Consider the following 26,872-nt stretch of genomic DNA (forward strand, 5'->3'; position numbering starts at 1 on the left):
TCCAGGTTCAATCAAATTAAGTAACTAAAGTAGATTTTATGGAAGAGAAATATGGATGAACATTGGGCAACTATCATATCAATAGATTTTTTTTTGCTGCAGTCGAGTAGCAGAATATTAACCAAATTATTCGTCTTTACAATGGTACGCAGGTGAACTTTTATTATGGTGGACTATTAGTCTTTCATTTCATCAGTTTGCCTTTTACATCGCTGTAGATAACCAATATATTAGGAATACACCTGAGTTTACAAACAAATAGTAAACACTCTTTGTGTAATACTTCTCTGATGTTGTCAACCACAACTGCACATTTTTATATCTAGCTCCTGAACACCTTGCAATGTTGCAATTTTATGAAACCTCAATGCAATGGGGCTAAGACTTAATGCGACTTGGCGACATTATAATCCTCTAACCCTCAAGCCTGGCCAGCATGCATTGATGACACTTTGTTGCAGTCTCCACCTGACATTGTAATCTCTCAGCAAACTGACAGGCGCCAGGGGAGGAATCAGAGCAAGGGGACAAACAATATGCAGGAGGAGATGGCGGTTTGTGTGTGGAGGCCTGAGTGTTCTGGGAGGGGGTGGGGTTGGGGGTCACAGCACTGAAGTTATACTGGACGGTGCTAATCTAAAATCAGTAAATGCATCATATATAGCCTACATGTCTAATCAGTTTAACTGTCAAATTAGATGATAACCTCATAATTTGTTATAATGTACAATGCGTGCCTCAATGGGGGCTTTGTGATCCTCTGCCGCTCAGGTTATTTTATAAACGTACGGGCCTCTTTCTTCATTTGAGTCAGTCTGCATCAAGGCATTAATGCAATTTAGCGTGTCGGGGCAGCTAAAGGAGCTACCTAGTTTAATTGAGCAAATGAAGACGTGTCATGGTCGGCCATCAATTAAGGCGACAAGTGAAGAAACACTAAACAATCTCCGGTTAGCTTGATTGAAGCACATCCATGCTTGCAAACACATTTCCTCCTCGGATATAACATGAAGTGTTTGGATTTTACTGTTGCGGGGGAAGAGGGGGAACGCACGCACGCGCTTACGCACGCACGTGCACACGCATACGCAAGCAGACACACACAAACGCACGCACAACAGCTGGAGTTGTCAGGAACGAAACAGGAACTCAAATTTTTGTCTTAACTCCAATTGAATAGTTCTTAAAAACAAAGAAAAAACAACCTTACATGTTTTGCTGGAGGAGAAAATAGCGAGACCTCGATCGGCTCAGAACTCGAACATTATGCAAATGAGGCAAACCTCTCAACCTAAAGTCAGAGAGCAGGACCCGGTAGCACAGACCCTCCACGTTGGGGTCTGATAAAAATCTGGAGCTGGTTGGCTATACATGTATCGTGCTTCCGAGCAATTGTTTCTTTAAATCTTGATCTCAATTTAAGTTACCGTGATGTTGGCGGCGTCCGCGGTGTCTCAGGAGGCTATAACAGATGAACGGAACCGCCAGGAGGCCCATTGAAGGTTAGTTGAGAACTGTAAGAAATTGAATGCAAAATGAATACAATATTCAAAAGATAGCGATTCGGTTGTTTAAAAATGACCATTATTAGAGTAGGCTGTTTTTTTTTTTTCACATTTAACTGCCGCCTTAGCAATATTTGTATCAATTGCGTATAATACGGCAGCCAATAAAATCATTTTGACGCTCTAACGCTTTAGAAAATCTCAACTTTCGACAATATGCAGGTCCAATTCACTTTTGTGATCAGTCCTGATTTTTTTTTTGTATTTGTTTATTTTAGCACAATAAATCAAACCCGCTCGAGGGCCAATTTAAGACTGTAATGACGCTGCCCATCTTTTTCACATAAAAAAATAATCATCATCATCAGTAATAAATTTCTTAACACAAGACTTAAAATAAATGAATAAATGCGCGTTTTGCGCAAGAATATTATCCTGTCATCAAGACCATTTATATAAGGGATTCCGCCGGGCCATTTTGGTACAACTAATCAATGATAGATTAATGTAATTTGAATCAAATTCTGGACGTCGACCTGCAGTTCATCCCAACATATCAGATAGACCAAAAACAGACGAAATACTTCACTCCATCACTTAGATGTTGATTCAATACCGTAAGAGATGTTGAGACGACTGAAGAGCTGAGGTCCCGACCTGCCCCCTCGGCCGCAAACCAGCCGTGCATGCAAACGTATAGCGCAAAACGCGTTTTTTTTTTTTTTTTTTTTTTCGAACGTCACACTCATTATATTAAAAGGTGGAAATAAAATGTAAAATCTGCGCCCAGAGACTGTGAATGGTTATTTTTCATTCATTTATATTTGGTCCAATATTTTATTTAATGCCATGTGGGGAAATTACTCAACATGCATCATCGTCAGTTTTGAGTCATATAGTAACAAATAGGCCAGACAAAATCTAATATATGATGAAAAATTTGCGGATTTACAAATTATCTACGTTTTAGGGGTGTTTAAAAAAAAATGTCATGCATACAATAAACGTGGGACTCAAGTGCCGTTTGTTTCACAAGCTGTGTATTTCTCACAAAGATTGTCTATTTGGAGAATAACACCAAATCTTTAACTTTTATTTTGAAGCTAACACACACTGTCTTCAGACTAAGATTTCAAATTTGGAAGAAATCACATTTTGTGTGGAAACTCCATGTGCACCTAGCCCCATTTAGCTCAAATGCTCTCTCTCCTCTCAAACGGCCCAGCAATGTGGGAGTAAAAAGCGGGCAGGTGCATATCATTCATGCTGGCCTACTTGAAACGGTTCTGTCCCTCCGCTAAGTAGGTTAAAGGTCCTCCCAAGTGGAGAAAGTATATGACAGGCCTCTTCAAGACCTTATTCTACTCCAGGAGTTTTCATTCATTCACAATTAATGTGTCTTGATGGAAGAGATGATGCTAATAGGGTCCCCCAAAAACAGAATATGTGGATGCTGATCATGCATCTTGGGAAAATTGCCAGTAGGTGAATGCAAAATGGTGTAATAGGATTAGTGAGCCCATTGTTAGTGGCTCCCACTTCATTTACTTGACAAAGTTACTATTAAATTTATTGTACGGTCCTGGTGAATGTGCATGACGAAAACAATGTCTCACATTTATTTAATTTAAATTTGAGTGAAATGTAAAAAGGAAGTTCACTGATGATGGCAGATTAAACTCTCCCGTTCTGATAATTTATTGAAATACAATACAATGAGGCCTGAAAAGTTAAGAGTCTAACATTTTGGTGGCTAAAATTATTGGTCAGTGTTGTATTTTAAGTACCAGTATTTTAAATGGCCATGCACTTTCATTTGGAAATCCATTTAATTTTCTTTAAAGGTGATCCAGAAGCACAGAGTACCCAGTTTTGTTCCCATATTGCTTGCTGGACTTGCTGCTTACACGGCAGCAGCGGGGGCAGGTAAACAAAGCCGTTAGTGAGTTTGTCATGTCGCTAACTTCAGTCAACGTATTCATCAAATTGCAAAATGTCTCTGTCCAGTATTGTGTTCCCAAAAATATGAAATCTCACAAGCTTAACTTCTGCCATACTGGCGATGTTGGAATTCTTAATTTGTCTTGTTGATGGTTTTCTATTTCACTCTGTGCTGTTTCTCTGTCTCTTTCTATTTGTTTTTGTCCAGAAACAGCTGAACCAGATGTTTCCGGCAAATTCTGCCTGTTTGAAGAAAGCTGATCAAATGTGTTGTCCCCGCCACCAGAAGTGCATGCAAACAGCTGCAATCTGTCTCAAGTGTTTCCTTGTGTGCAGTTGTACCTTGATGCTAATTTGTGTTTTTATTTCAGCAGTCAAGAGTTGGGCCTCTATCTTTATGTCCAAACTTTTCAAGCACTTTGGTTGTCAGTTTTGAATTGAATCTCAAAATGATTTGACAGTGTCTATATAGAAGCGACCTATTTCACTTGTGTTTATCCTCTCTTTTGAGTGTTTTTATGCAGGAAGACAGACTCCCATTATAATTCACATAAACACATCGTAAAATGACCTCTCTGAATCTATTGATCCTAACAGAGGTACAAAACTTCTGTAATATCATTTGAAATAGAAAGTCTGACGATAAATTTAATAAATCAAATGGGCAGAATAATTGGGCTTCTTCTCAATGAGTAAACCCGCAACTGAGCAGCAAAGGCTCCTAAAGCGGTGTCAGTCAGTTTAAAACCAATAAGCATGTGCTTTATTGTGGATTTAACATGTACACTGTATAATATGATAAAATTGCCAACATGTTTTTACTAATGAAATGCCACATTATTTTTGATTTAATTATTATGTATTTATTTATAATTTTTATTAATTTTCTATATAGCAGAAATTATATTTTTCCTTTTTATCGTAAATGTATGTTTATTGTTTTCCAATATATCTACAATAAACACATTTAGAATTGTATACTGGCTCTGGATAATTGTTTGGTGTTTTTTCTTGAATAATAATTCTATCCCATCTAAAAGGTCACCATGAATCATGTTTTGTGGGTTGCCAATTGAGTAAAGTTCGGAAATCATTTCTCTTGAGTGTTTTTAATGTCTCTAAAACTATAAAGTATTTAGAACATAACACTCAAAATGTCTGTTGCCAAAGAAAAGCCAACCTTTTAAAAACATTAGCTATGCGATTTAAAGCTTGCAGTTTTTCACTGGTTGTCACTGACAATCGAATAAGAATAAAATGCATTATGTATCAACTACCAGTAATGTGGGTTTATTGTTATTTTTCTATCTGTTTAATCAGTATAGTATTGGAGAATGTTTTATTTGTACTGTGCATACAAAATGTTGCGTAGTAACACATACATTTGTCAAATCACTTTTTTGCAGTTAAACAATGATAGTTGGGATTTCTTTCATTAGTACTTCAGTTTTACAGCATTTGGAGTAAAAAGCAAAGCCAATGAAATACATTCACATCATAATACTACTTATCTTCTAAATGTAAATTCAAGAACTGTCCATCATGGCAGTTGCACTTTCTATTGCACTGAATCGTCTTCGTTTCACTTCTTGCCTCCATCAAGTCTATCTGAGACTCTCTTATTTGTCTTTTTTTGTCATGTACTGTTCCAGCAGCACTTTTTGCTTTTGTGGGATATCAGCTGCATGTGCATGGCCATCTTTGAGGAGGCTTGATTCCATCTTGTCTGGCTCATCAGTACACTAGCTGCTCGGCCACTTGAAATGCTTTGCTGGCCTCTTCTCTTCAACCATCACAAAATAGTAGGGAAAACCCATGCCCGCTGTTCGGGGGGGTGGGGTCTCTCTCTCTCTCTCTCTCTCTCTCTCTCTCTCTCTCTCTCTCTCTCTCTCTCTCTCTCTCTCTCTCTCTCTCTCTCTCTCTCTCTCTCCACTTCAACTCAGTTAAGAAAGCAAACACAAGTTTCGCTACGTTTGTAGAAAAAGAAGAGGAAAGGTTTTATATTAGCAAATTTGTCATCAACAATATCTCCTGTCAACTGTAAATCTTGCAGCCATCTTGCAGCCATTTTACTAGTTCAAGTTGTAACCTCACTGACATGCATTGTATATGCCGTTTTCAAATATGTTGCCTGTATATACATTATCCCTAGAAAGGCAGTCGCATAATGATAATGAGTTTAATATTTCTTGACGTGGATTCATCTGTGTGCAGTCAATACCAATACCGGTACAAAATTTGTGATTGTGACATGAAACAGCAATGGACATTTCAGAATGCACACAATAGATCGGAATCATGCACTGCAGACATTAATATAAAACTAAAAAACAAATACTAATAAACAATGTTTAATTATTCATTTTAACTTTGAACCTGTATGTATCAAGTAGGCTAAATGCTAAAAGCAGAGAGATTTTTTTTAATTGCCCATGCGCAAGTCAACACCTCTGGGCATTATGGGAACAAATGCTATGTTTTTAGCATTTAGCTTGGATTTTATCAAAACCTTGGAACGTACTGTGCAAATATGTTCAAACAAGTTTGCCGATCAAAAATATTTACTCAACACCTTCTGCATATTTGTGGTGTGTGTCATACTTTTATTGAATGAATGAGAGAACCTCTTAAGTAAGTGAAATTAAACAAAATGAAATGAAAATATGTATTTTTTCAGCCCCCACACATATTGGACGTTCAAGGACGTTCAAGCCCACCCTTGGCGCTGTGCTTGAGCACTGTGTTGACACTGTATGTTCTTATCCAAGCAATAGATAATATTATTAATATTATGTGATACTGGATAACACCCTAAAATTGAGATAACTTGATCAGACTTGATAAGTTAATATATTTAGTACGTTACAAATAAATAGTAGTCTTATGATCATATGCACTAATCGCTTCTAAACGTAACGCATTGGACCTCTGTGATTCGCATGGTATCGAAACAGAACAGTATTTCCTGAACAGGCACGTATAAATAACTCCCACTGGGTGGAAATAGCTCAAGATATTTCCTTAAATCCCTCGGATTCTTCATAAAACATTGAAAAGCTGCCAAAATTGGCGAAAACAAACATGCTTTGCATTAGACTTGTAATGGAAAATGTAAATAGGGTCCATACAGAGTGAAATCCAGCCACATATGCTCATGCAAGAAATGCAACTGAAGGGAATAGACGTCTGGGAATAATCAAATTAAATCATAGTTTATACTTAAAGTGACTAAACCATATGTAGTCACTTCCCGGGGCTGATAAACGGAGTGTTGGAACGTGTGTCTTGCACTTGATAATACAAAAGCAAAAAAAGAGTTCGGTAGGTGTCATGTCAACTCAGAGGTGAAAGCCACATTCACTCAAACAGGCACTCAGAAACAGGCAACTTGCAATCAGCTCCAAACCTCCCAACCTGCAGGGGGCAGAGAAAGATCAGACTGTCAGACAGAAACAGTCCAACCCTTGAGCCCTGGAACTATCCTGCATGGCATGGAGAGCAATGAACAAAGGAGAAATGTTTGGTAGCACTGGAACAAACAACAGAACATCACTCAGCTCACGGTCAAGACGCAAATGGTATGAAAATGGACATTTGTATTGATTGTTGAGTAGCTTTATCGATTTGAATGGTCAAATTAAGTTGAAATGTGAAGTTTGAGTACTTGTAAATTACAACAATCCAAAAATAACATAAAAAGACAAAAATGCCTCATACAATACTTTAAGTATAGGTCAGTGCTTCGATTTGTGTTAGGGCCTTCAGAGAATGTCGATTCATTTACGTGAACCTCCTTTGTACTTGCGGTGCGGCATCCAGTGATTCACCTTTTCGCCGAATTTTTTTTCCAATATTTTTTAACTGTCCATGGATGACATTGGCAGGTAAACTGCAAAATCACCTCTTGCGGATGATGTAGTCAACCTTGCAGATGACACGGGCAATTGAAGACCAGCTTGTTGCACCCTTGATCTTGCGTACTTGTGTGAAGAAATTGTACCATTCAAGCGCGAGCGTCTTCTTACCTTTAAGTCTTATAGAGACTACCGTATTTTCCCGACTATAAGTCGCTCTGGAGTACAAGTCGCACCAGCCATAAAATGCATAATAAACAGGAAAAAAACATATAAGTCGCAATTTCGGGAGAAATTTATTTGATATAATCCAACACCAACAACAGACATGAAAGGCAATTTAAAATAAAAATAGAATAGAGGCAACAACAGGCTGAATAATTGTACGGTATGCTAACGTTACATGACACATAAACAACGAACTGAGAATGTGCCTGGTATGTTAACATATACTACTAAGATTTCAAATAACTATAGCATAAATAACATGCTAACAAGTTTACCAAACCATCCGTGTCACTCCAAATCACTAAATCCAATGAAACCTTCATCCTCTGTGTCACTTTTAAATAACTCCACCAACTCCGGAAGAAGAAGATGCGGCGCGTCCTCTTGTATGTTGCTTACGTCAGACTCATCGTCAGTTGCAGTTCCAATTATTCCTCAGGCCTAGAGCGCCCTCTTGCGGTTTGCGTGAAAATAAAATGTAAAATTATATAATGTATAAGTCGCTCCTGAGTATAAGTCGCGCTCCCCGGCAATATATGAAAAAAACTGCGACTTATAGTCTGGAAAATACGGTATGTTTGTTCAGGAAGACATTCTGTATTCTGCGAATGAGAAGAAAAAGAACAAGAAGATACTTTGGCATTCATATGTGAATCTACATATACATCAAATATGATGGCAGTGCTCCTTGTATGTCTTCAGAGGGTTAATCATTCGGTCAATCGTTATCATTCCTCCGTGATCCTTATTCTTACTGATGTCGGAAACGTAGAACAGCTACTTACAATCAGGCTGACGTCCCTGAGTTTGCAATGCTAACATGTCAAGCACCATACATTGCTCCACTGAAGAAGGTGAGACAATCCATTCAATGAAACGTGAACACTCAAATCTGGTAACCTGAGTCCGAGTCTAGGATGTTTGATTGTAAAGGACCTTTCAACAATGCATGCAAAGCATTTACAGTAGCACAAGAGATAAAAGATAATGCTATAATTTTAAAGAAGCCCCATTAGACAGCATGCAAACTGAGTTACTACAATATATGTAGAATCTCGGATGAGCATTTATTTTGGACACATGAAAGCTTTTCAATTCTAACATACTACGTATTTGGAGCACAGGAAAATTGGAAGCTGTGATAAACCTTTCAAACTAACTTGGACTACTCCATCCAATAAAATTGGGAAATAAAAAATCTTTCACCCTGTGTTAAATAGGTGTTTGAAATGTAAATGTAGATTAAATGCACACCTTGCACACTGGTTGCAGTTTGTTCATGTGATACATTTTTAATGTTCATTTTTAATGTCATACGGCACATGTATGAAATTATTCTAATCAGAGTACAAGTAAGGGAGTACATATATTTGCCGAGAAGAAAACTCTCTTAGTCTTCAACTTGACTATATCCGTGCACTTTGCAGACTCTGCTGTTTTTCTAATCTCAACATTTAGCAAAGTCAAGAACCTTGACATGCACTCTGTTTTCACAAAACTGTCTCCAAACTGGCTGCGAGTCATGTGCAGCACTTAAAGCTCAATCCCTCAGAATGCTGTCATCTAGGAACTGCACAATCAGCATCTATTGCAGTGTAATATTTTTGCTTTCTGCAAGGAGGTGAAAGTAGAGCAGTAAATACTTCTATTAGCCTTTGTGGAGATTGCGCTTTTTGTAGCTATAAATTAATGCTATCAAGATGCCTCATATGTCAAATTTGCTTGATATGTGCTGGGTTAACCACTCAGTGTGCAAATGCTAACAGTATTATGAACACACACATTCCGGCTCCGGCCTTCCTGTGTGGAATTTTGGAGTTTGCATGTTCTCCCTGTGCCTGCATGGGTTTTTCTGGGTACTCCAGTTTTGTCCCACATTCCAAAGGCATGCATGGTAGGCTGATTGGCCACTCCAGATTGCGCGTAGGTTTGAGTGTGAGTGCGAATGGTTATTTGTCTCTGTGTGCCCTGCGATTGGCTGGCGACCAGTTTTGGGTGTATGCTGCCGACTGCCCGAAGTCAGCTGGGATAGGCTCCAGTGCGCCCGCGACGCCCCGTGGGGACAAACGGTACAGAAAATGGATGGAGGGAAATCTTTTCCCCAAAATATCCAAATTTTGGGATGATACTCTTTATTAACCTGTTGACTTTATTCAGTATTATTCATTATGTCTAATGATTAAATACAAGGAATAAACAACAATGCAAGCAATATTACTCATAAACCTTTTTAAAGCGGAGTGCTACTCTTTGATTATTATCTATTAATGAAAAGGGCTACTAGTTGATGCACACTTCTAAGGTTGCTTCAGGTTCAACATGTCAACCACAGGTTAATTATCCTACGGCTGCACATGATCATTTTCATAATAGATGACTACTGACTATTATTTATTTTCATTAACTATGATTCACATGGTTGAGAATGTAACGTTGGAAAATAGGGGAAAATGTTCATCACTTTTTTCCACAGTAAATGTAGAAGTTTGAAAATGTCTTTTTTTTTTATTAAACACAAAATATTATCAGTCAGTCCACTTTCATGAAGCATTGCAGAAATAAGAAAACATTTACTGTTGAGAGGCTGGAATCATTTTAAGTCAAGCAATAGATCTAAACAATATTTGTACCCTTCGTGGTTGATGTTTCAGCATCATATTTAACATAATTATGGTGTTAAACGTAGTTACTATTGTTAAATTGAAAATATAGCACAACTTTAAATGGAAAGCCATATCCAATTAATTTTCTACAATCATAATATCAATTATTTACACTGCAGTGTGAATACCTTGACACTGAGATTTGCATCTCAACATACTATGCAAGTTATTAAATAGTTTTATAATTCTGTAGCTTCGTGGCATGCTCTGCGTATTCTCTATACTCTTTGTTATTCTTACATTTGGATCTGCATGACAACATTTTTTGCTGCAATTGAAATACCATTGATTTTTCACCCCTTTATCAGATTTTTCACCAGTTGTTCGTGGGTATATGTGAACTCTATCCATCCGTGTTAAAGAGTCACATTATTATTTTCAATAATACTCCATAGCACTCCCACATTTCATATTATACTGTAGATTACTACTTCTTTGATCGACATATAAATGCAAGAAAAACATTAAAATAGAATAAAACATTAAGACTGTTGGTGTTGTTGTTTTTTGCATTTTAAATAATATATTTCTTAACTAGTTTACATTTTATTATATATTCTAAATCGGGCGACGTGGCTTAGAATTTAAAGACATTGATTAAAAAATGTGATTTATGTAGAGGTAATGTAGATTGTAGAAGTCTCAAAAATATTGCCAAAGGCGCCACATTAGCTGCAACCTGCAGGTCTGGGTTCCTCCTTGCTTGACGTTTCAGAAGTCATCGTGGGTATTCATCATGTAGCAGTCGATCCAAAGACCCTACTGTTGACATTTTCGCCCACATTCTGCTTTGTATGGAGACATGATGTGTTCCTCCCGAAGACACTTGTGCACCATCTCCAGTACTTCGAAAAGTCACATTGAGTTTTTCCATATTTATTCATCATTCAAACAAGAGGAAACCCTGGACCAGATTGTGAAATGTTACATGTCTCTCCCCTCAGTTTTGAGGAGTTTCAATATTTATTCACTCTTGATTGACCTCAATGAACTTTGAACGTTTGCAGATAAAGACTTTGCAGCTTCTTTTCATCATATTGGAGTCTCTGCATGCACCCTCCCTGCGCTTGCATCTTTTAACTCAACGAGGCCCCCTGTCGGTACCTGCTCACAAAAACAAATATCTCGGTAGCAAAATAGCAGTTTTAATTTGACATTTTACCACGATATATTTAATATTCCGGATTTAAATCCGTTTGTTTTCAAAGATATATGATGGAAATAAAAGATGACAAGTATCCTTCACGCGCATTGCTGTGGATATTTGACTCAATCGCTCTTTGTTGGAATGGATTCCGGCTGAGTGAAGACTTCCCATGGAGGACCACACTTCAACGCCATTGTTCACTTTCACTGGAGCGTAATAAGCTGAACCATTTTTTGTCCCCCTATCCTATTGCGCCACACTGTGGAAGCTTACAAGTCTGTTCACTGTTCTCGCTGTCTCATCTCTTCAAGCGATAGTGATAATTTCTTGCAGACTAATATTTGCACCCTATAATACACCATAATAGTATTTTTTTTATTTAAAAATACATATATTAATAAACAACAATAATACAGATAAATAGTTATATTTAGATAAACCTTAGCATTATAAGTGGTATAAGACAGACATGGGTAACCAAACTAAAGACCTCTGGTTCCATCTTGCGGCATTTGCGCGCAACAACTTAGTTCCCTCTTGTGGCGCCTCCGCCCTCCATCACTCCCTCTCTTTTAATATCAGCACTGTGGCGAATCTAATCTGGATCTCCTTTAAGCAATAAAACCTAGATAGCTTCCTTTAAATGAAAAAAAAAAAAGCGCCGCTTCATATGGCTTTGAAATCCTCGTTTATTTTGCGATGTGCATGACATGGGGGAAAAAAGATTTGTGTCGGGGTTCAAATGGGCAGGATGACGAAGATCCACCGTGTTGCAAGTGCGTTATTTCCTCAAGTATTGTATTCGTGCATGGGGACAATAGTGTTATCCACGCAGTTTGAACTGCACATTTAAAGAGGGTCGTTGAACATCTCGTCAAGCAATCTACGTTAAATCGAAATTGTAATTTACGAAATACGATCTGAAAAGATAATAAAATAGAATAAAAATAGGGTAGGAATTCTGTTTCCAATAGGGTAGCAGAAAATGCGGAGAATAATGCAGACATTGTAGGATGTTAAGATTCAGCTTAGCACAGCACTTTCCAAAACTATCGCGACCATTAAAAAAAAGGATATATTTCTGGATCATATTCGCCGTTTTTTTTTTTTTCAGTTAATTCACATCAATTATATAGCAAATACGTTAATGATATTTTTCCTCGGGCTTTTATCACCACGAAATGCACTTGACAACTATATTGTCCATGCGCATTGGGATAATGTCTGACAGAAGATAATATTAACGCACTTAATTTAATTTCTCGTCACAGACCCCCGAAAAGTGAAGACGATAAGCAGGAGAAAAATTACTGAATGAATTGTTGTTATTGATAGGGGGGGGGGGGGGGGGGGGGGAGAGAAAATACGCGCGACGAAGAGTGAAGGCAAACAAGGAAGAACTGTGTCCGGTTTTAAAAATAGTTTTCGCGCTGTTAGCTGCACGCTTTTGACGAGAGACAATAATCAGCCTTTCACTTTTGGAAAACAGGAGGATGGGGGCTGAGCAGAAATGAGAGGGCTCTTGTTGGCTTAGCTCTATCAAGAAAGAAGGACTCCCTGTTATCTGTGAATGGAGCTTCTTCTTTTGGCCGACCAGAATAGATATAGCACGAATTTTTAATTCGTTTTTCTTGGAGAGACAACAATGGCTTGTTTGAAAGCTTTACACAATTTGGGTTTTGTGAAGGATCCCTTTCCCCCCCCCACCAGCTCTCCTTGTCCGAGCACAGCTGCCCATATGGGATACGACGTGTGTAGTAAAAGATCACAATGACATCGAGTGACAGGCGACACAAAAAGCCCAAAGATGCATCTCCCTGACTCGGAACACCACCGGCAAACTCTGACAGGCTCGCTGTCTTCCCCCCCCCCCCCCCCCCCCCCCCCCCCCCCTTCACTGTCTGCATCCCTGCGCCGCTGCTTGGTAACATGTACGCCTCCAACATGCAGCAGAATCGAACCTGGCCTTTTGTCTCCGGGTTTGGTCTTGTACTGTATTGTGCAATAATAGAGTCCAGCAAAATGCCTCTTTTTTATATAGTCATTCTCTTGTAAATAATATTAAATATCCCCTGGCAACACGTGACTTTTTTCTTGTATTATATATTATTCATATTATTTAACCTTCCAATGTAGCCCGTGGTGTGCGAACACATGGTCCAAAAGCAGTAGCCCCCCTGAGACACCATTTTGTAAATAATTAGCAAATCTGTCCAATTTAGCTGTTTGTTCAGTGATGATATGGGCGGCTTTAACATCTGCTGGGATATTTTGTGTGCGTGCGTGTGTGTTCACGGGCCAAACGAAATGCAGCGAGGTTTTTCTTTTTTTTTTTTTTCTGCGAGGCTATCATATTTACTCAAGATATTGACTGGAGTCAGATAATCCACCGTGTATGGGGGTCATTTGTGCGTGTTCTGCGCGCACCTTAAATGAGTAACAATAAGTTCAATTGTGTCTGACAGCGACAGAATATATAAATTGTTAAAGCGGTTTATATTTAAATAGAATGTATTCAATTACGAGGCTCAACCCTGCTGATGACAGCGGGTCTATCGATTATTTCCTTCCTCTTGTTTGCAAGTTACGCGTCTAACAAGATAACACCACGTTTATTGCATTAAACTACTTTTGCTCCAGCTTGCACGAGGCCGGGGGACCGGTTGTAGATGCAACAAAAAGGAGAGCTTTTGACATAAAAGCTTCTTGTGTTGAAAAGCCCTCTTCTATTAAGTGAGTGGATTTTGGTCCCATGCATTTCACAAGTGACTTCAAGCTTTATTGGTGAGGGCGCTTGGATTTAGAAGAAATATTCTCATGGATTAAATCTGCCTAACCAGAAAAGACTAAGGGCTCAAGTTCTATTCTGTTATACAATAATGTTTTTTTCTGCGCGTTTAGAGTGGCTTTTTTTTTTTTTTTTTTTTTTTTTTCTTAGTGCTGTGGTATTTACATTTTCTCGGCGAACGTGGAAGTAGCATAAGGAAATTTAATGGAAGTTTACCACACTTACATTTAAATGCGCAATCTCAAATTTACGCACAGGATAACATTTAGGCACCAAATATTTACATTTAAATAAAAACAGAATGATAAGGAAATTTGAAAAGTTGCCAGTGTTTATTCGTGGCCATAAATATTTTTCGGTCCATAAAAGAAGCAAGAAATTAACATTTCTATAATTATAAAGTGGTTCGTACGTGCTGAGAATAACACGAGGGCAAGGGGGGAGAGAAAATATATATATCTACAACCAACACACAACATACTTTTACAAAAAAAAAAATGTTCACAAGAAGAGCATTGACATTCTCGATAAAATCTATTTGGGAAAGGGGGTTGGAGCCAGTTCTCTTAACGAAAACATGTAAACACGGTGCACACGTAAGCCCCGAATAAAAATGGTACCGTATATTGTGTGGACTGCGAAAAAATGAAGTCTTTCGTGAGTGGCTTTGCGTGAGGTTTCCCCCTCTCTTTGCGTGAGGAGTGAAACTGCCTATCGTGTGCCTTCCCAAAATCGAGTCTCTGTCTATCGCGTCCCCTTACCAAGTCCACTGTTGCGTTTGCACCAAGTGGTGCGCCGTGGGGAAGTGCGGCGTGGCCGCTGCGCCGTATTGCGCGTTGTACTGCATGTGTTGGAGCGACTGCGCGCCGTACGCCGTGAAGGGGATCCCGGCCTGAAAAGTGGCCGCCAAGTCCTGAGCTTTAAGGGTGTGACAAGGCTTCCCGTCCCTGACTAAGACGGGCACGGCCACTCGCCTGGGGGAAGGGAGGTGGCTCACTTCCATACCTTTCTCAGCCCGGGCTCGCTTCATCTTGTACCGGTGGTTTTGGAACCAGATCTTCACTTGGGTGGGAGTGAGGCGGATCAGGCTGGCCAGGTGCTCCCTCTCCGGGGCGGACAGGTACCTCTGCTGTCGGAAACGGCGCTCCAGCTCGTAGGTCTGCGCCTTGGAGAACAGCACCCGCCTTTTGCGCTTCTTGCCCGAGTCGCTCCCCCCGCTGCTGGACGTCTCCTTGTCGTTGTCCGGCGACTCGTCGTCTGCGGACGGCTCCGGGGACTTGGCGGAGTCCTGGGAGCCGGCGGAGAGGCCGTGCACTGCGGCGGCGAGAAACGGGAGGAACACTGTCAAAATGTTATGTCCGGTTCCAAAAGAAGACACTTCACACTTGCATGCATGCGTCATCACAAAAAGTAGATATTTCAACAAACAGCGACAGCACCCAAAAATAACCGGGGGAGTCAGTGAAGCGCGTTCAAATGTGCATTGTGTGCCTGGAAGTCTCCCAGAACACCATCCACATCAAATTTCAAATAAGCCTCGTAGTCGAAAGCACCATTTGTTGAGCTACAACGCCTCGGTGCATCCAAATAAAAATCTTTCATGGCTACATCGCAAGTATGACAGTTCTTAAAGATGATGAGCATCTACTTACATGAATATTGAATACTGTCCGTGGTGGCGAGCCATCGCGTGTACGGATTGTCACTAGTGTCGTAAAATGGGTTCTTTAAAGGCAGGTTCTGCGCGTTTTCCAGGGGACTTTTCACCAAAACTCCCGTGCTTTTCGTCGTGGACGTGCTCTCTGAGCCCTCCGTGTCGTCCTCCGCTCCGGTGATAGATCCCTCTTCGTCATTCGTGTCCGGAAGGTCCAAAATGTCCTTAACAGAGAAGCCCGTCTTTGTGTTGGTCAACGACATATTCTGGTGGGGGGCGACAAAAAAAAAAAGTTGCAGCACCAGCACCTTTCTGTCGCTGTTTGAGGGGGACACACACAGGGAGAGAAGGAGAAGCTGATATTGGGAAGGGGAAAGGAGAGTCGAGGCTATGGAGAGGAGCCGCTGTGGGCGAGCATCGCCTGCAGCCGAAGTAGCTCTGGTTCGGTCTCCGAGGGGTCCAGGGAGGGATGCCAAAGTGGCTCAAGTGCTATGCGCGGCTCATGGATACAGTGCCGGTGCTGGGTGCAGGAGGCAAATAAGCCATTACCTTGTCCGATGCGTCCATATAAGGTTGGTCTGCACACATGAACCTGCAGTGAAAAAGCATTAAAACACGCGAAAGGTTGGCCACGTGTGGGCGGGTCTTAGGAGTCAAGTGGATGAAGACAGTGTTTGCAGATGTGAAATTGTGGGTTTTGGGGAGATCCGAGCATCTACCATTGGTGCTTCAGAGTATGATGAGTGGTATAACGTGTCAATTAATTACAAAGACTGGGAGGGCCTTTTCTACTCCCTATTTACATACAAAGAAACTCCAAGTAGCTAGACTCACAGTTACTGTTTAAAGAAGGCGCACTTTAAACGAAATATTCGCAATAGTTCCTTACGCAAACAAAACATTTGTCGTTTTTTAAACATTTTACTCATTTTCGTTTCTGTAACGCAGTTTGGTTTTGTCCAAACATGTAGGGGTAATTTATGTAAACCTTCTGAGTCAATATTTTGGCCGGAGCTTAAGGACAAGAGGTTGAAGCAGGGCTTTGTTTATTCCGTTTCAAATAGTGGACCTATTGTATAATATAATTAGCTGATTAATAATAATAATAATAATAATAATAATGTTGCAATCATAATAACGTTGCAATATTAATATATTTACTATTATTAACTTGTACACGCAGTTTGAAGAAAAATCCTTAGTGTTCAGATTTTTTTTTAAATGACTAAATCAACCTGTTCAATCCGGTGCCACTCTCATCTTGGCACCATATCCTAATATTTGTTTTGAGTGCGTATAAAGCCTCTTTTACAGCGCTCCAAGCCCGCTATCATTGTTGCTTATACTTTATTTTTCTCTCCTTCAAGACTTTGCCTGCCGCTCTCCTCCCTCTGCCCGCCGCTCTCCTCCCTCTGCCCGCTATCCAGTATGTGATGTGGGTGACAATGTTTCACGTTTTCACCAAGTCCCCGGCCGCATCCTGGGTGGTCGGACCCGGGCAAACACAAATACAAACCGATTGCTAAGCTGCAGACAATGGGGGAAATGTAGACAAATGTCCGGCTCCTGTTGGAAGCTTTTGTGCCGCTGCAGTTTTTGCATTTATTTCGGACCCCCAAATAATAGATGATTGACGCCCCGCGCACAATGCTTTCTAACTGTTTGGAATAAATCTGAGCTTGTTCCTAGTTGTCATGGCATTCAACTGCTTTCAATGGACTATCTCTTCATTCAATCCCTGGATCCTTGCACAGTATTAAGGCAAGTCATCCAGGGCGCGCGCACACGCACGGCCGCGCGCGCGCACACACAACAGGAAACTTGTGAAAACTTATGGGCGGGTACTGTTCGACACACAATCTACTTACATGCAAACATCATTATTTGCGTCATTCATCAGTATTCAATTTTTTCAACATTTTGTTGAACATTAATATTGTGATCATTAACACAATAATAATAATAATAATAATCATAATAATAATAATAATAATAAATAAATAATAATAATAATCAATAACATTTCGACAGTATTCTTGTTTTATTGTGTACGCATTATTTATTGAGCTACATCATTTATGTTTCGATTATTTTCAAATTTGATTCCTCTGTATTTTAGACCTTAGCTATTTTCCACAAAATGTGGTAGAATTAATCTCACGTCTCAGCATCCCACAAAGGCTCCATTCAGTTGAGCAGGTTCTATGGAAAGACCGGAGCCGGTTCTTAGGCCCCAACAAGGGAGAGAGAGGTTACTGACCTGATCCACCAAGTAATGCTGCACCCAGCTAAATCCGACATGTGACAGGGGACACAGAGTGCGCACAGCAGACACCCAGAGAGACATTTTGGCAGCACCAAGGAAGGGCCCGCGCGAGCAGCTGCAACCTCATCAGGAAGCACACCGGGCCCTTGCAGGGCGTCATTTGACTGTTACTCATTTAACCCCAAAAAGTGAGCTGAGCCAGATCAGACTGTGTTTAGACCACGGAGGCTTATCGGCCCATGTCACGGAGCTTTGCTTTTGTGTGTATGGCACCGTGACAAGAGGGTGTCAAAAGTAGTTGCTGCAGACCGGACTAGGACACTTTTTTTGGGATGGGGGTGGAGGGGTGGTGCATGTTTGATCAGTCTCGTGAGGGTTGTGCAGGATGAGGTAAAAGTGCACATGCAAGCTAAGTGGACTTATCCTCTTGGAAAGACTATCTGGCTGTGTTTACCTGTTTACTTTAACTGCGCGTTCAAACACTTACACACTGACTCACTGAACTATTCTCTTTTATTATTATTATTATTATTATTATTGCCGCATAATTAATCTGCATTGAAAATCAATTGTTTAAAATATTTTTGCCAGTTTGATGGATTAGATTGACATTGATTAAATAAATAAATAAATAAATACATGTTTTGGCATCGTGTGTATGCGTGTGTGTGCGTGCGCGTTGTGTCCGTGCGCACGTTAGCGTGCGCGTGTGTGCATGTGCGCGCGTATGAGACAGAGAGATAAAGGAAGGCCTCCAAGCTGCAGATGCACACATTGACCAGGGCATTTAAGGGACAAAACAGAAGTGCATGACTGCAGTTCATCAGCCTCTTATTTGTGCAACACCTTCTGACGACACATGAAAAGAATACATGTTTTTTCAATTTTTTTTCGTCAGACGAATAGAGCTCGTATGACCCGAAATAGGCTATAGACGCACATTTGTAGAATTACCATATATTAACTGAGCAAAAGTTACTTTTCACGTTCACTTTATCAGCAAAAGTGAATCAGTCAAGCTTTTTTTTTTGCACGATTCTCCCCAAACATCTCGCGTAATTTATTACAATCCCTCCTAAAAATTCATGCCCACAATTGGTTCCGTTATAACAGAAGAAAAGCTTTTTATATTCTTGATTAAATACATCTTTCGATTGAATGCACAAATAAGAATGCCGCAGGAGGATCCATAATGATGTTGATCGTCCTCCCTTCTTTTTAATCGCCAAAATTCAGCGTATTTGGCCGCCTCGGGAAGAGAGTTAAGCTTTGATAAAGGTGACCACTCCCGCCTCGGGCACCCGTGATAAATGTGACAAACCCGATTTCCCTCTTCTATGATTAAAGACTACATCTAATATTCAGGTAAAGCCGTTGCGGTTTATTTAAAGGGTGGCTAAGCCGTGGCCTGCGGACATGCGCCTCGAGGGAAGATTTTTTTTTTCTCCACCCAAACGCAGAATCCAACACTTCCAGGCAAAAGGGAAAACCTTTATTCGTCTCTATTGGTGTGATAATTAAACATGTCACGGTGAGATTAAAGCGGCGCGTCCATGCCCCCTGAGAATGACTTCAGTTGTTAAAGCACCAGTTCATTTGTAACGGTGGATTTCATGCCATACACGCACTGTCATTTACGTATGCAGGACGAATTGCTAAAATCCTCACATTTTTGAGGGACAATTGTATCGCGCATAAATGGTTTGAATCGGTGGGGTTTGTCTCCAAAAATCAGTCAACGTGATTAGAATTGAGTGTAAGTGCACAGTGCACATAAGCAAGTAAAGAAATAAACACAATCTGTCACGCTCATATAGAAACGTGTCCTCCCTCCTCTCAGACAGCCTGTTTAGTGAGTGTCACAATAACGTGAACATCTGTTGACATCTGTAGAGCTCTAGCGGTCCCTACCGGTACTTTTAGGAAACAACAGGGGGTACCCACAGACGGCTTCCAAAAAATTACAACTCGGGATGACTAATTAATAATTGTAACCCCAATTTATGAAGTCAAATATATACACACTCCGAATTTAATATTTGTATTTTGACATCTTGTCATACATGTTGCAGGTGAGTTTTTGTAATTGGAAAAAAATATATATTTCTGTTATGATGCACACCTAGTATGCTCGTGTGCCCTGTCCACACTCACGTGACGACCACTTCCACGCATGCAGGCCCATCAGCGAAACAAAAGCTTGTCGTGGGCTTACCTCGTACACCAGTGGGAGGCTGGTCGGCGAAGTCGTGGCCGAGCGTGTGGGGTTCATGAAATATCTCCAAATGAGAGTGAGGAGTGCGTGCACAGATAAGCCTGATGTGCTTTATATACCCTGAAAGCAAGTGCTCCTCTTCTCGTATTGTCCGAGAGCGTTTGCATAGCTGGCCAAGAGGTTCTGCTCTCGCTAACTCCTTTGCATTGCACAATGTTTGTCTTCCCTTCTATGACGTGAGACAAAATATTGGCCATATGTTCATCGGGCCATAAACCGGACTGGAGCGCAAACACAGCAGCGCGTGGATCAACCCTGCGTGCACTTTTGGTTTTCTTTCCGTTCTTTTCCTGCCATCTGCAACCGTTGTGGACTATAATGTTAGTGAATAATGTTACAGTTAAGGAGATAAGGGTTGCAGGTTGATCTTCACAGTATTCCCCACGTAGGGCTCTCTAATAAATGGTTTGGTAACCAAGAAGCAACACTGAGAGAAGAGCAGATGTGGCATGTTATCCAGCACGCAGCCACGTTTACATTAGATACCCTGATACAATGATTGATGATGACTAGCCCACAGACACACCAATTCACAATCCCCTTTGTGGACCCACTCTGGCTTTCAGCGTACAGATCAACCCATGCCAAAGAGCCTAAACTGCCAAAATGTCGCCTTCATCATGATGATGATGATGATGATGACATCAACAACAACAATGACAAACAATGCAAAATCAATAAAAACTTAATGTATTATTAAAACGTAAAGTTTCATAATGGTGAAAATATAAATAATCAATGTGGTTGACTACAGTCTAACCTTGATAGTCATGGATATGCACTGATGCAGAAGGATATAAATATGGCGTCCACGGGGCTGTTTTCAAATATGATTACCAAGTGATGCGGTGTTGTGATTTCCTAGGAATGTTGTTGCAGGGTACATTTGGAAATGTAAACACTTGCAGAGAGCCATAAAAATAAAGTGTTGCATATTGATACACTGCAATGTTTTCATGTTGGTTAAAGGTAGAAAAGAAAGTTCATCAGATGGTTTTAAATATAACAAATTGTAGATTTTCTTTATTTTAACTCTGAAGTTGAAGTTTATAAAAGTGACTTTGCTATTTTAGTTTGCTTCAAAGCTTGTTGCTTCTCTCATTGCTCAGTTCTTGGTAATGTTACTTTTCCACCTGGAAATTACTTATTTTCGGACTATAAGTCGCGTTTTTTTTCATAGTTTGGGTGGGGGGGGCGACTTATACTCAGGAGCGACTTATATGTTTTTTTTTCACAAATTTTTACTTGATCATTAACACATCACTTACAAGTATAGTTGACCACTTCACATGTTATTTTTAGTATAGTTGATCACTTCACATGCTTTGATATCTTTATCTTGAACATATTCAAAACATGAAAAATAGAGAGAAAAAATCAAATAAAGTAATTAACACTTTAAAGCGCCATATCCTCTGGACATGTCCTCTGTCACCAGGATGACATAAAGGACGAGAAATTTGATCGATGGATTGAATGATAATAATAAATAATTGATAATATTGTTGTTTATGTGATAGTTATTTAAAATATAGTTTATATATCGTTGTATGGGCCTGTGGAATAATTTGAACTGCGGCGCGGCACACGGCATTGTTGACAAAGGACGATCGATGGATTTAATGAATTGGAGTGACACAGATGGTTTTATAAACGTGTTATTTATGTAATCGTTTTTTTAAATAACTGAATGTTACGTTAGGCCCGTTCTCAGCTCCTCGTTTGTGTTTGTCACGTTAGCATACCGTATCGTTTAGCCTGTTGTTGCTCGTTCATGTCTGTTCTTGGTGTTGGATTTTGTCGAATAAATTGCCCCCCAAAATGCGACTTATACTCCGGAGCGACTTATATATGTTTTTTTTCACATTTTTGGGCATTTTATGGCTGGTGCGACTTATACTCCGGTGCGACTTATAGTCCGAAAATTACGGTACTTAGAAATTCTTTTGTATCCTTATCCTGACTGACACCCTTGAAGAAAAAGAAGTTGTAGAAGCAATAGAGCTTGACTTGCGCTCTAGATTGGACTACAAAAATGTCCAAAAAAAAAGCCTACTAGAACAGCCGCAATTTATTTGGCGTTCATAAAAGACACTTAAAATGGTGGTCACATTCAAATTCATGTTAAATTATCAAATTTATGAATTCCATCTAACTGCCTATCTGCACTTTAATTTTAGCATACACAACATCAACCCCTGCATGTATAGAAGCTCACAAGAGGACACGGCTAATTGTCGAGGAAGAAAGCAATACAAGGCAAACATCGGGCGTGCTATTATGACACCTTTGGGGGTGTAGAAGCTAAATCACGACTATGATTTTATTGTGGGGAGTCTGGAATCCGTGCATGATAATAACAGCGTTGCCTGGTGTTGCAGGAGTGACCATCAATCAATGGTGAATACGTGGCTGATGCGGTTTTGTGCAGCACCACTTTGTTGATGAAAGAGTGAGATTATCCTCCCAGCCATCGCTGTGTTCAAGGGTGTCGCCAAGACCCGGAGAATACAAATAAATAAATTGGCCTCATACCTCGTTTGAAATTCCACATTATGGCAGAGTAGTTAGTTAGAAATGGAATGTATTCATGGGGTTCACACCAATGAGAAAGAAGCTTCCCACTCAGCCGCTCTGAGAATACTCTTGTGTTGTTTGAGATTCGCCACAAGTGCTCTGGGTGTTAAATACAAGACCTCCTGAAAAGGGATGGGTAAGATAGGCCCCGTCGGTCAAGCTATTATCAATCCCCGGCCTTAAGCTCGATGATGACCATACTTCAAATGTTGTTAATGGCTGCGTGAGGACACCGGTGGCACGGCTTTCTGAAATCAATCAGTTCAAGTTTTAATGTATCGACCACTCGAGAAGAAAGTGGGAGAGCTTCTCAAGGAAACTGGCACAGGTTTTCATGGATGATACACTTTTTACAAAGTTTAATTAAACCTGAGGGCTCACTTGTGTGGTGGAGTCTTAAACACGCTGATAGCCGATGGTATTTGTATGAAAGCTTTGGCGATTTTTCTTCTCAAATACGAACGCTTGGAGTGTGAGAATGAATGCTTTTAGTCTTTCAAGAGCATTGCGGAGGAGATGAGCTGTTGGCGAAGAAATGCTTCACATCATTTGAGTATTTGCATGGCTTACATAACAACATTCGTGTTGTGAATGCAAGGACCTCTGGAGTATGTAGATCTTAACATTTTTGAACCGTTATAAGCTGGAGAGGTGAAATTGATAGAGATGGAATGAGCTGTCTCAAAGTGGCGTGAACTGTAAAATGGAATCGCTTCAGTGGACTCAAGAAACTAACCCTAACCAAATCATTTTATTTAGTATGTGAGTTTTGCACTTGACATAACCATCTTTTAACTCCATTTCTTTTTTTTTAGCACAAGGCATGCATGTACAACCTGATCATCCTTATAATAAACTAATAAATAAACTAATAAATACAAAACTAAATAGAGTGCAGACCTCTGACTAAATAAATAAATAAATAAATAAATAAAATCTCAAATATTCATGTGTTTTTAAAATTCACTACGGTAATTGACTGACTATTATGACAAAGGCATTTCAAACACAATATAAAAGTTATAAAATGTTGAGTGAAATAGTGTTTGATTACTGACTACTCAGCCAGAATTCTGCCCTCAGGGTTGGAAGATGTAAAGTTCTAAGTATGACCCATCGCCCCTGTCAGACATGGAGTTGAAAACATTTTTCGGGCATTTTTTGTCTCTGAAGGTTACTGGCCTACATTGCTGCTTTGAATGGAGGCGTGCACTGTAAAATCTCAGATGAAAACCTCCTTTGCTCAGCAAGAACACGAAAGTTGAGTCATCTGACACTGACCTAAATTATATGTCCATAATAAGGTCAAAGAGTGGCCGAGTCAATCGCAAGACGGCAACTCAAAAGAAAACATTTGGAGGGAGGTGAAGCTTTGAGTTTCAGACCCAAGAAACGTGTAAAAAGGATTGCCTTAAAATTACTGCAGAATGTTTTGTAACCAACAAGAAATGAGACCTTGCTGTGCTTACCACCAAAAGTTTCTCTATATCATATTATATTGTGTATTTTAATGTATTTTGATTGATATTTGGAAAGCAAGATTACAAACCCAGCATCCAGGAATTAAGTAATTAAACATTGAATAATAATGAGGACATTTTCAAACCTACTTAATATGTAACTTTATTGCTACAATGTCTGCCATTGTTTTCATTTTGAAATGATCACTTCTACAACATTACTTGAAAATCAGAATGTCCCATCACTGGTGAGGTACTTTTAAAACAGGCCCGCTGGCTACTTATATGGTTCTTGGTGTCCATGTTGGTGACCCCTGGACTAGGCCATTATTCTTAGATTGTTTTTAAGTAGTACTTTTTTTATAATATCATATCATATCATATCATATCATATCATTTAATAAGGGTCTGGTACACACCATAGTTTGGTTTCACCGATTCATACATGAGACTAAGCGCTTCCCAATCCATCAGTTGGCACAATCTTTCAATTTTCTCAGACAATTCTCACACCGCATCAATAGGTATTAGTTATATCAGTCAGTCCTACCATTGGATGGGTTTGCTATAGAAGCAGAAGCACTCAATTGCCCTGACCTCAACCCCATCAAACACCATTGGGATTGACTACAATCGAGAGTTTGAGTGTGACCTGAAAAATGCTCACAAATGAATGGAAGTAGTTACTGCTGCAAATGGGAACCAAATTCATAACTGACAGGCTCATTTCCTGTTAGCATTTTGTTCATATAATAAAGTCACTCAGTCCCTACTTGACTATTATTTCATTACTATTCTATGGCGCTCTCTATCGATACAAAAAATCTCCTTCGCTAAGCACCTGACAGAAGCGATACATTAATAAATAAATTTCTCTTGACTGAGCCAATGCTACGATCATGTTTAGTATATGAAGTTAAAGTAAAGAAAGAAAAAAACTGGGCAAATGGTTCTCACATAAAAGCTACAAATTAACTGTTAGGCAGGGACTATCGTTGAAGCGTTCTTGTTTAATAGCTTTGGAAGTAGCATTAAAATCAATCAAGAAGGTCACCTCGCAGGGTCAGCTTCAACACAGTGGACAATAGCCGTCTCCCAAGGTGAACGTAGAGGAGCGGTATCAAATCACAGCTACGACCTCCTCAACAATCTCAATTGGAGAGGTTTTTAAAACTGGTGGAGAAGCAAATCGTGTGGTGAATAAGAGATGGAAGTGGAGAGAGGCACGTCGACAATGGAGGCGCAGTGGCGGTCTCTCAAGGTAGCCGAGAGATGTCAACGCGGTGACTTGAATTGATTTTACAGCGAGTCATTAAAAAGGGAACTTCAGAAATACAGGTTGCAACAGTTAGCTTGCTTTAGTCTCCCGAGATTTCTGCCGTCTTGAAACAATAATCATAGCATGAATCAAGGATGGGTTATTGCAAGATGGGCAGAGTTTGGCCTTGTCTTCTCTTCACAGAACATCTTCAGGCAAATATTTGAAAGCTTTGCTAAGATATCGACTTTAACCTTCAGTAAAGGGCCAAAATAAAATATATATGATGTATTTGAATAGCAGTGCATGGGCAAGATTAGAACATCCATTTCTCAAGGAGTTTTCCGTTCTTAACAAAAAAAAAAAAATAACAGAACAAAAATCTTTGGTAAAATTAATGAAAAAGATGTGCTACATTTAAAATCCTAAAATAATACTACCATACACAACTTGTGTGTTGATATGACTTTCTTTCTTTTTTTTGCTAGTGGTTGCAAACATTTAAAATCCTAAATCATAACATTTAAAATCCTAAAATAATACTACCATACACAACTTGTCTGTTGATATGACATTCTTTCTTTTTTTGCTTGTGGTTGCAATCTTAACATGAAATATTCTGTACGTACGTATATAATCATTTTTACAGGTCAGCCTGAAAGTATCAAACTTTTTTTCATAAAGTGCTTTCGTAACAAAAAATTACACTCAAAGCCTTCAACTTTTGATTCTTTAAAAAAAATCTTCATTTGGTGCTTGGGAATTTCTTCCGAACAACACATATCAATCTGGAGAGCAATTAAGTCAGCGATTACAAATTAAATGCCTCAATTAGTTTGACGAGAAAAGTTGAATCGCTAACACCACTGTTGGCATACTATGTTGTTCTTGGAAGAATTTTATTAGCATTTTCAAAATCAGACTGGAGACTGATATGTGTTTGGGGTAGTTGCTTATGTGTTCCAGAAAATTTCCCATTTGGGTGCGGTGAGCAACCCATGAGGATATGAACCAAAACCACACAATGGAGGCAAAACACGAGGGCTTCGGGGTGTGAGACATTCACCTTGAACCAGGCTGCTCCTTGCAGACACAAGGATTACCCATCTGCACATTTCTGAAGCCTTTTGATTAAGAATGCATTCAAATTGAAAGACGACAAGGAGAATACACAATTTAGTGATTTCAATGGCTTCCTGCAGATGGGTTGTCGACATATTTAGATAATCAGCGTGGAGATATTTTCTTTATACCAG

At 39.7% G+C, this 26,872-nt stretch overlaps 1 protein-coding gene and 1 long non-coding RNA gene across 4 annotated transcripts; one reads left to right on the forward strand and one right to left on the reverse strand.

Annotated features, from left to right (window-relative positions):
• Positions 1–14,435: 14,435 nt before the first annotated feature.
• On the reverse strand, positions 14,436–18,175 carry nkx2.2a (NK2 homeobox 2a). 3 transcript variants are annotated; one of them, XM_037242079.1, is made up of 4 exons: positions 18,041–18,114; positions 16,330–16,372; positions 15,779–16,046; positions 14,436–15,467 (listed from the first exon to the last, which is right to left on the reverse strand). In XM_037242079.1, exons 1-4 carry the CDS (start codon positions 18,079–18,081, stop codon positions 14,884–14,886), a joined length of 936 nt encoding a protein of 311 aa, XP_037097974.1. In that variant the 5' UTR covers positions 18,082–18,114; the 3' UTR covers positions 14,436–14,883. The 3 variants fall into 3 exon arrangements, with proteins under 3 accessions (XP_037097974.1, XP_037097972.1, XP_037097975.1); XM_037242077.1 differs by lacking the exon at positions 16,330–16,372 and having other exon boundaries at positions 18,041–18,175; XM_037242080.1 differs by lacking the exon at positions 16,330–16,372 and having other exon boundaries at positions 14,436–15,440; positions 18,041–18,138.
• LOC119116592 lies at positions 16,117–17,468 on the forward strand. The gene is made up of 2 exons (XR_005096295.1): positions 16,117–16,352; positions 17,148–17,468. It is a non-coding gene; the product is annotated as an uncharacterized LOC119116592 (long non-coding RNA).
• Positions 18,176–26,872: the final 8,697 nt, after the last annotated feature.

Source organism: Syngnathus acus, chromosome 22 (genome assembly GCF_901709675.1).
Source record: "Syngnathus acus chromosome 22, fSynAcu1.2, whole genome shotgun sequence".
Taxonomy (NCBI): Eukaryota; Metazoa; Chordata; class Actinopteri; order Syngnathiformes; family Syngnathidae; genus Syngnathus; species Syngnathus acus.

Excerpts from the sequence above, each read along its gene's own strand:
- nkx2.2a (XM_037242077.1), bottom strand. The coding sequence starts at position 18,127 with ATGTCTCTCTGGGTGTCTGCTGTGCGCACTCTGTGTCCCCTGTCACAT. Across the intron at positions 16,047-18,040 it reads AGCATTACTTGGTGGATCAG|AATATGTCGTTGACCAACAC; the intron begins GTCAGTAACCTC and ends GCCCCCCACCAG. Across the intron at positions 15,468-15,778 it reads GGACAGTATTCAATATTCAT|TGTTCCTCCCGTTTCTCGCC; the intron begins GTAAGTAGATGC and ends ACATTTTGACAG.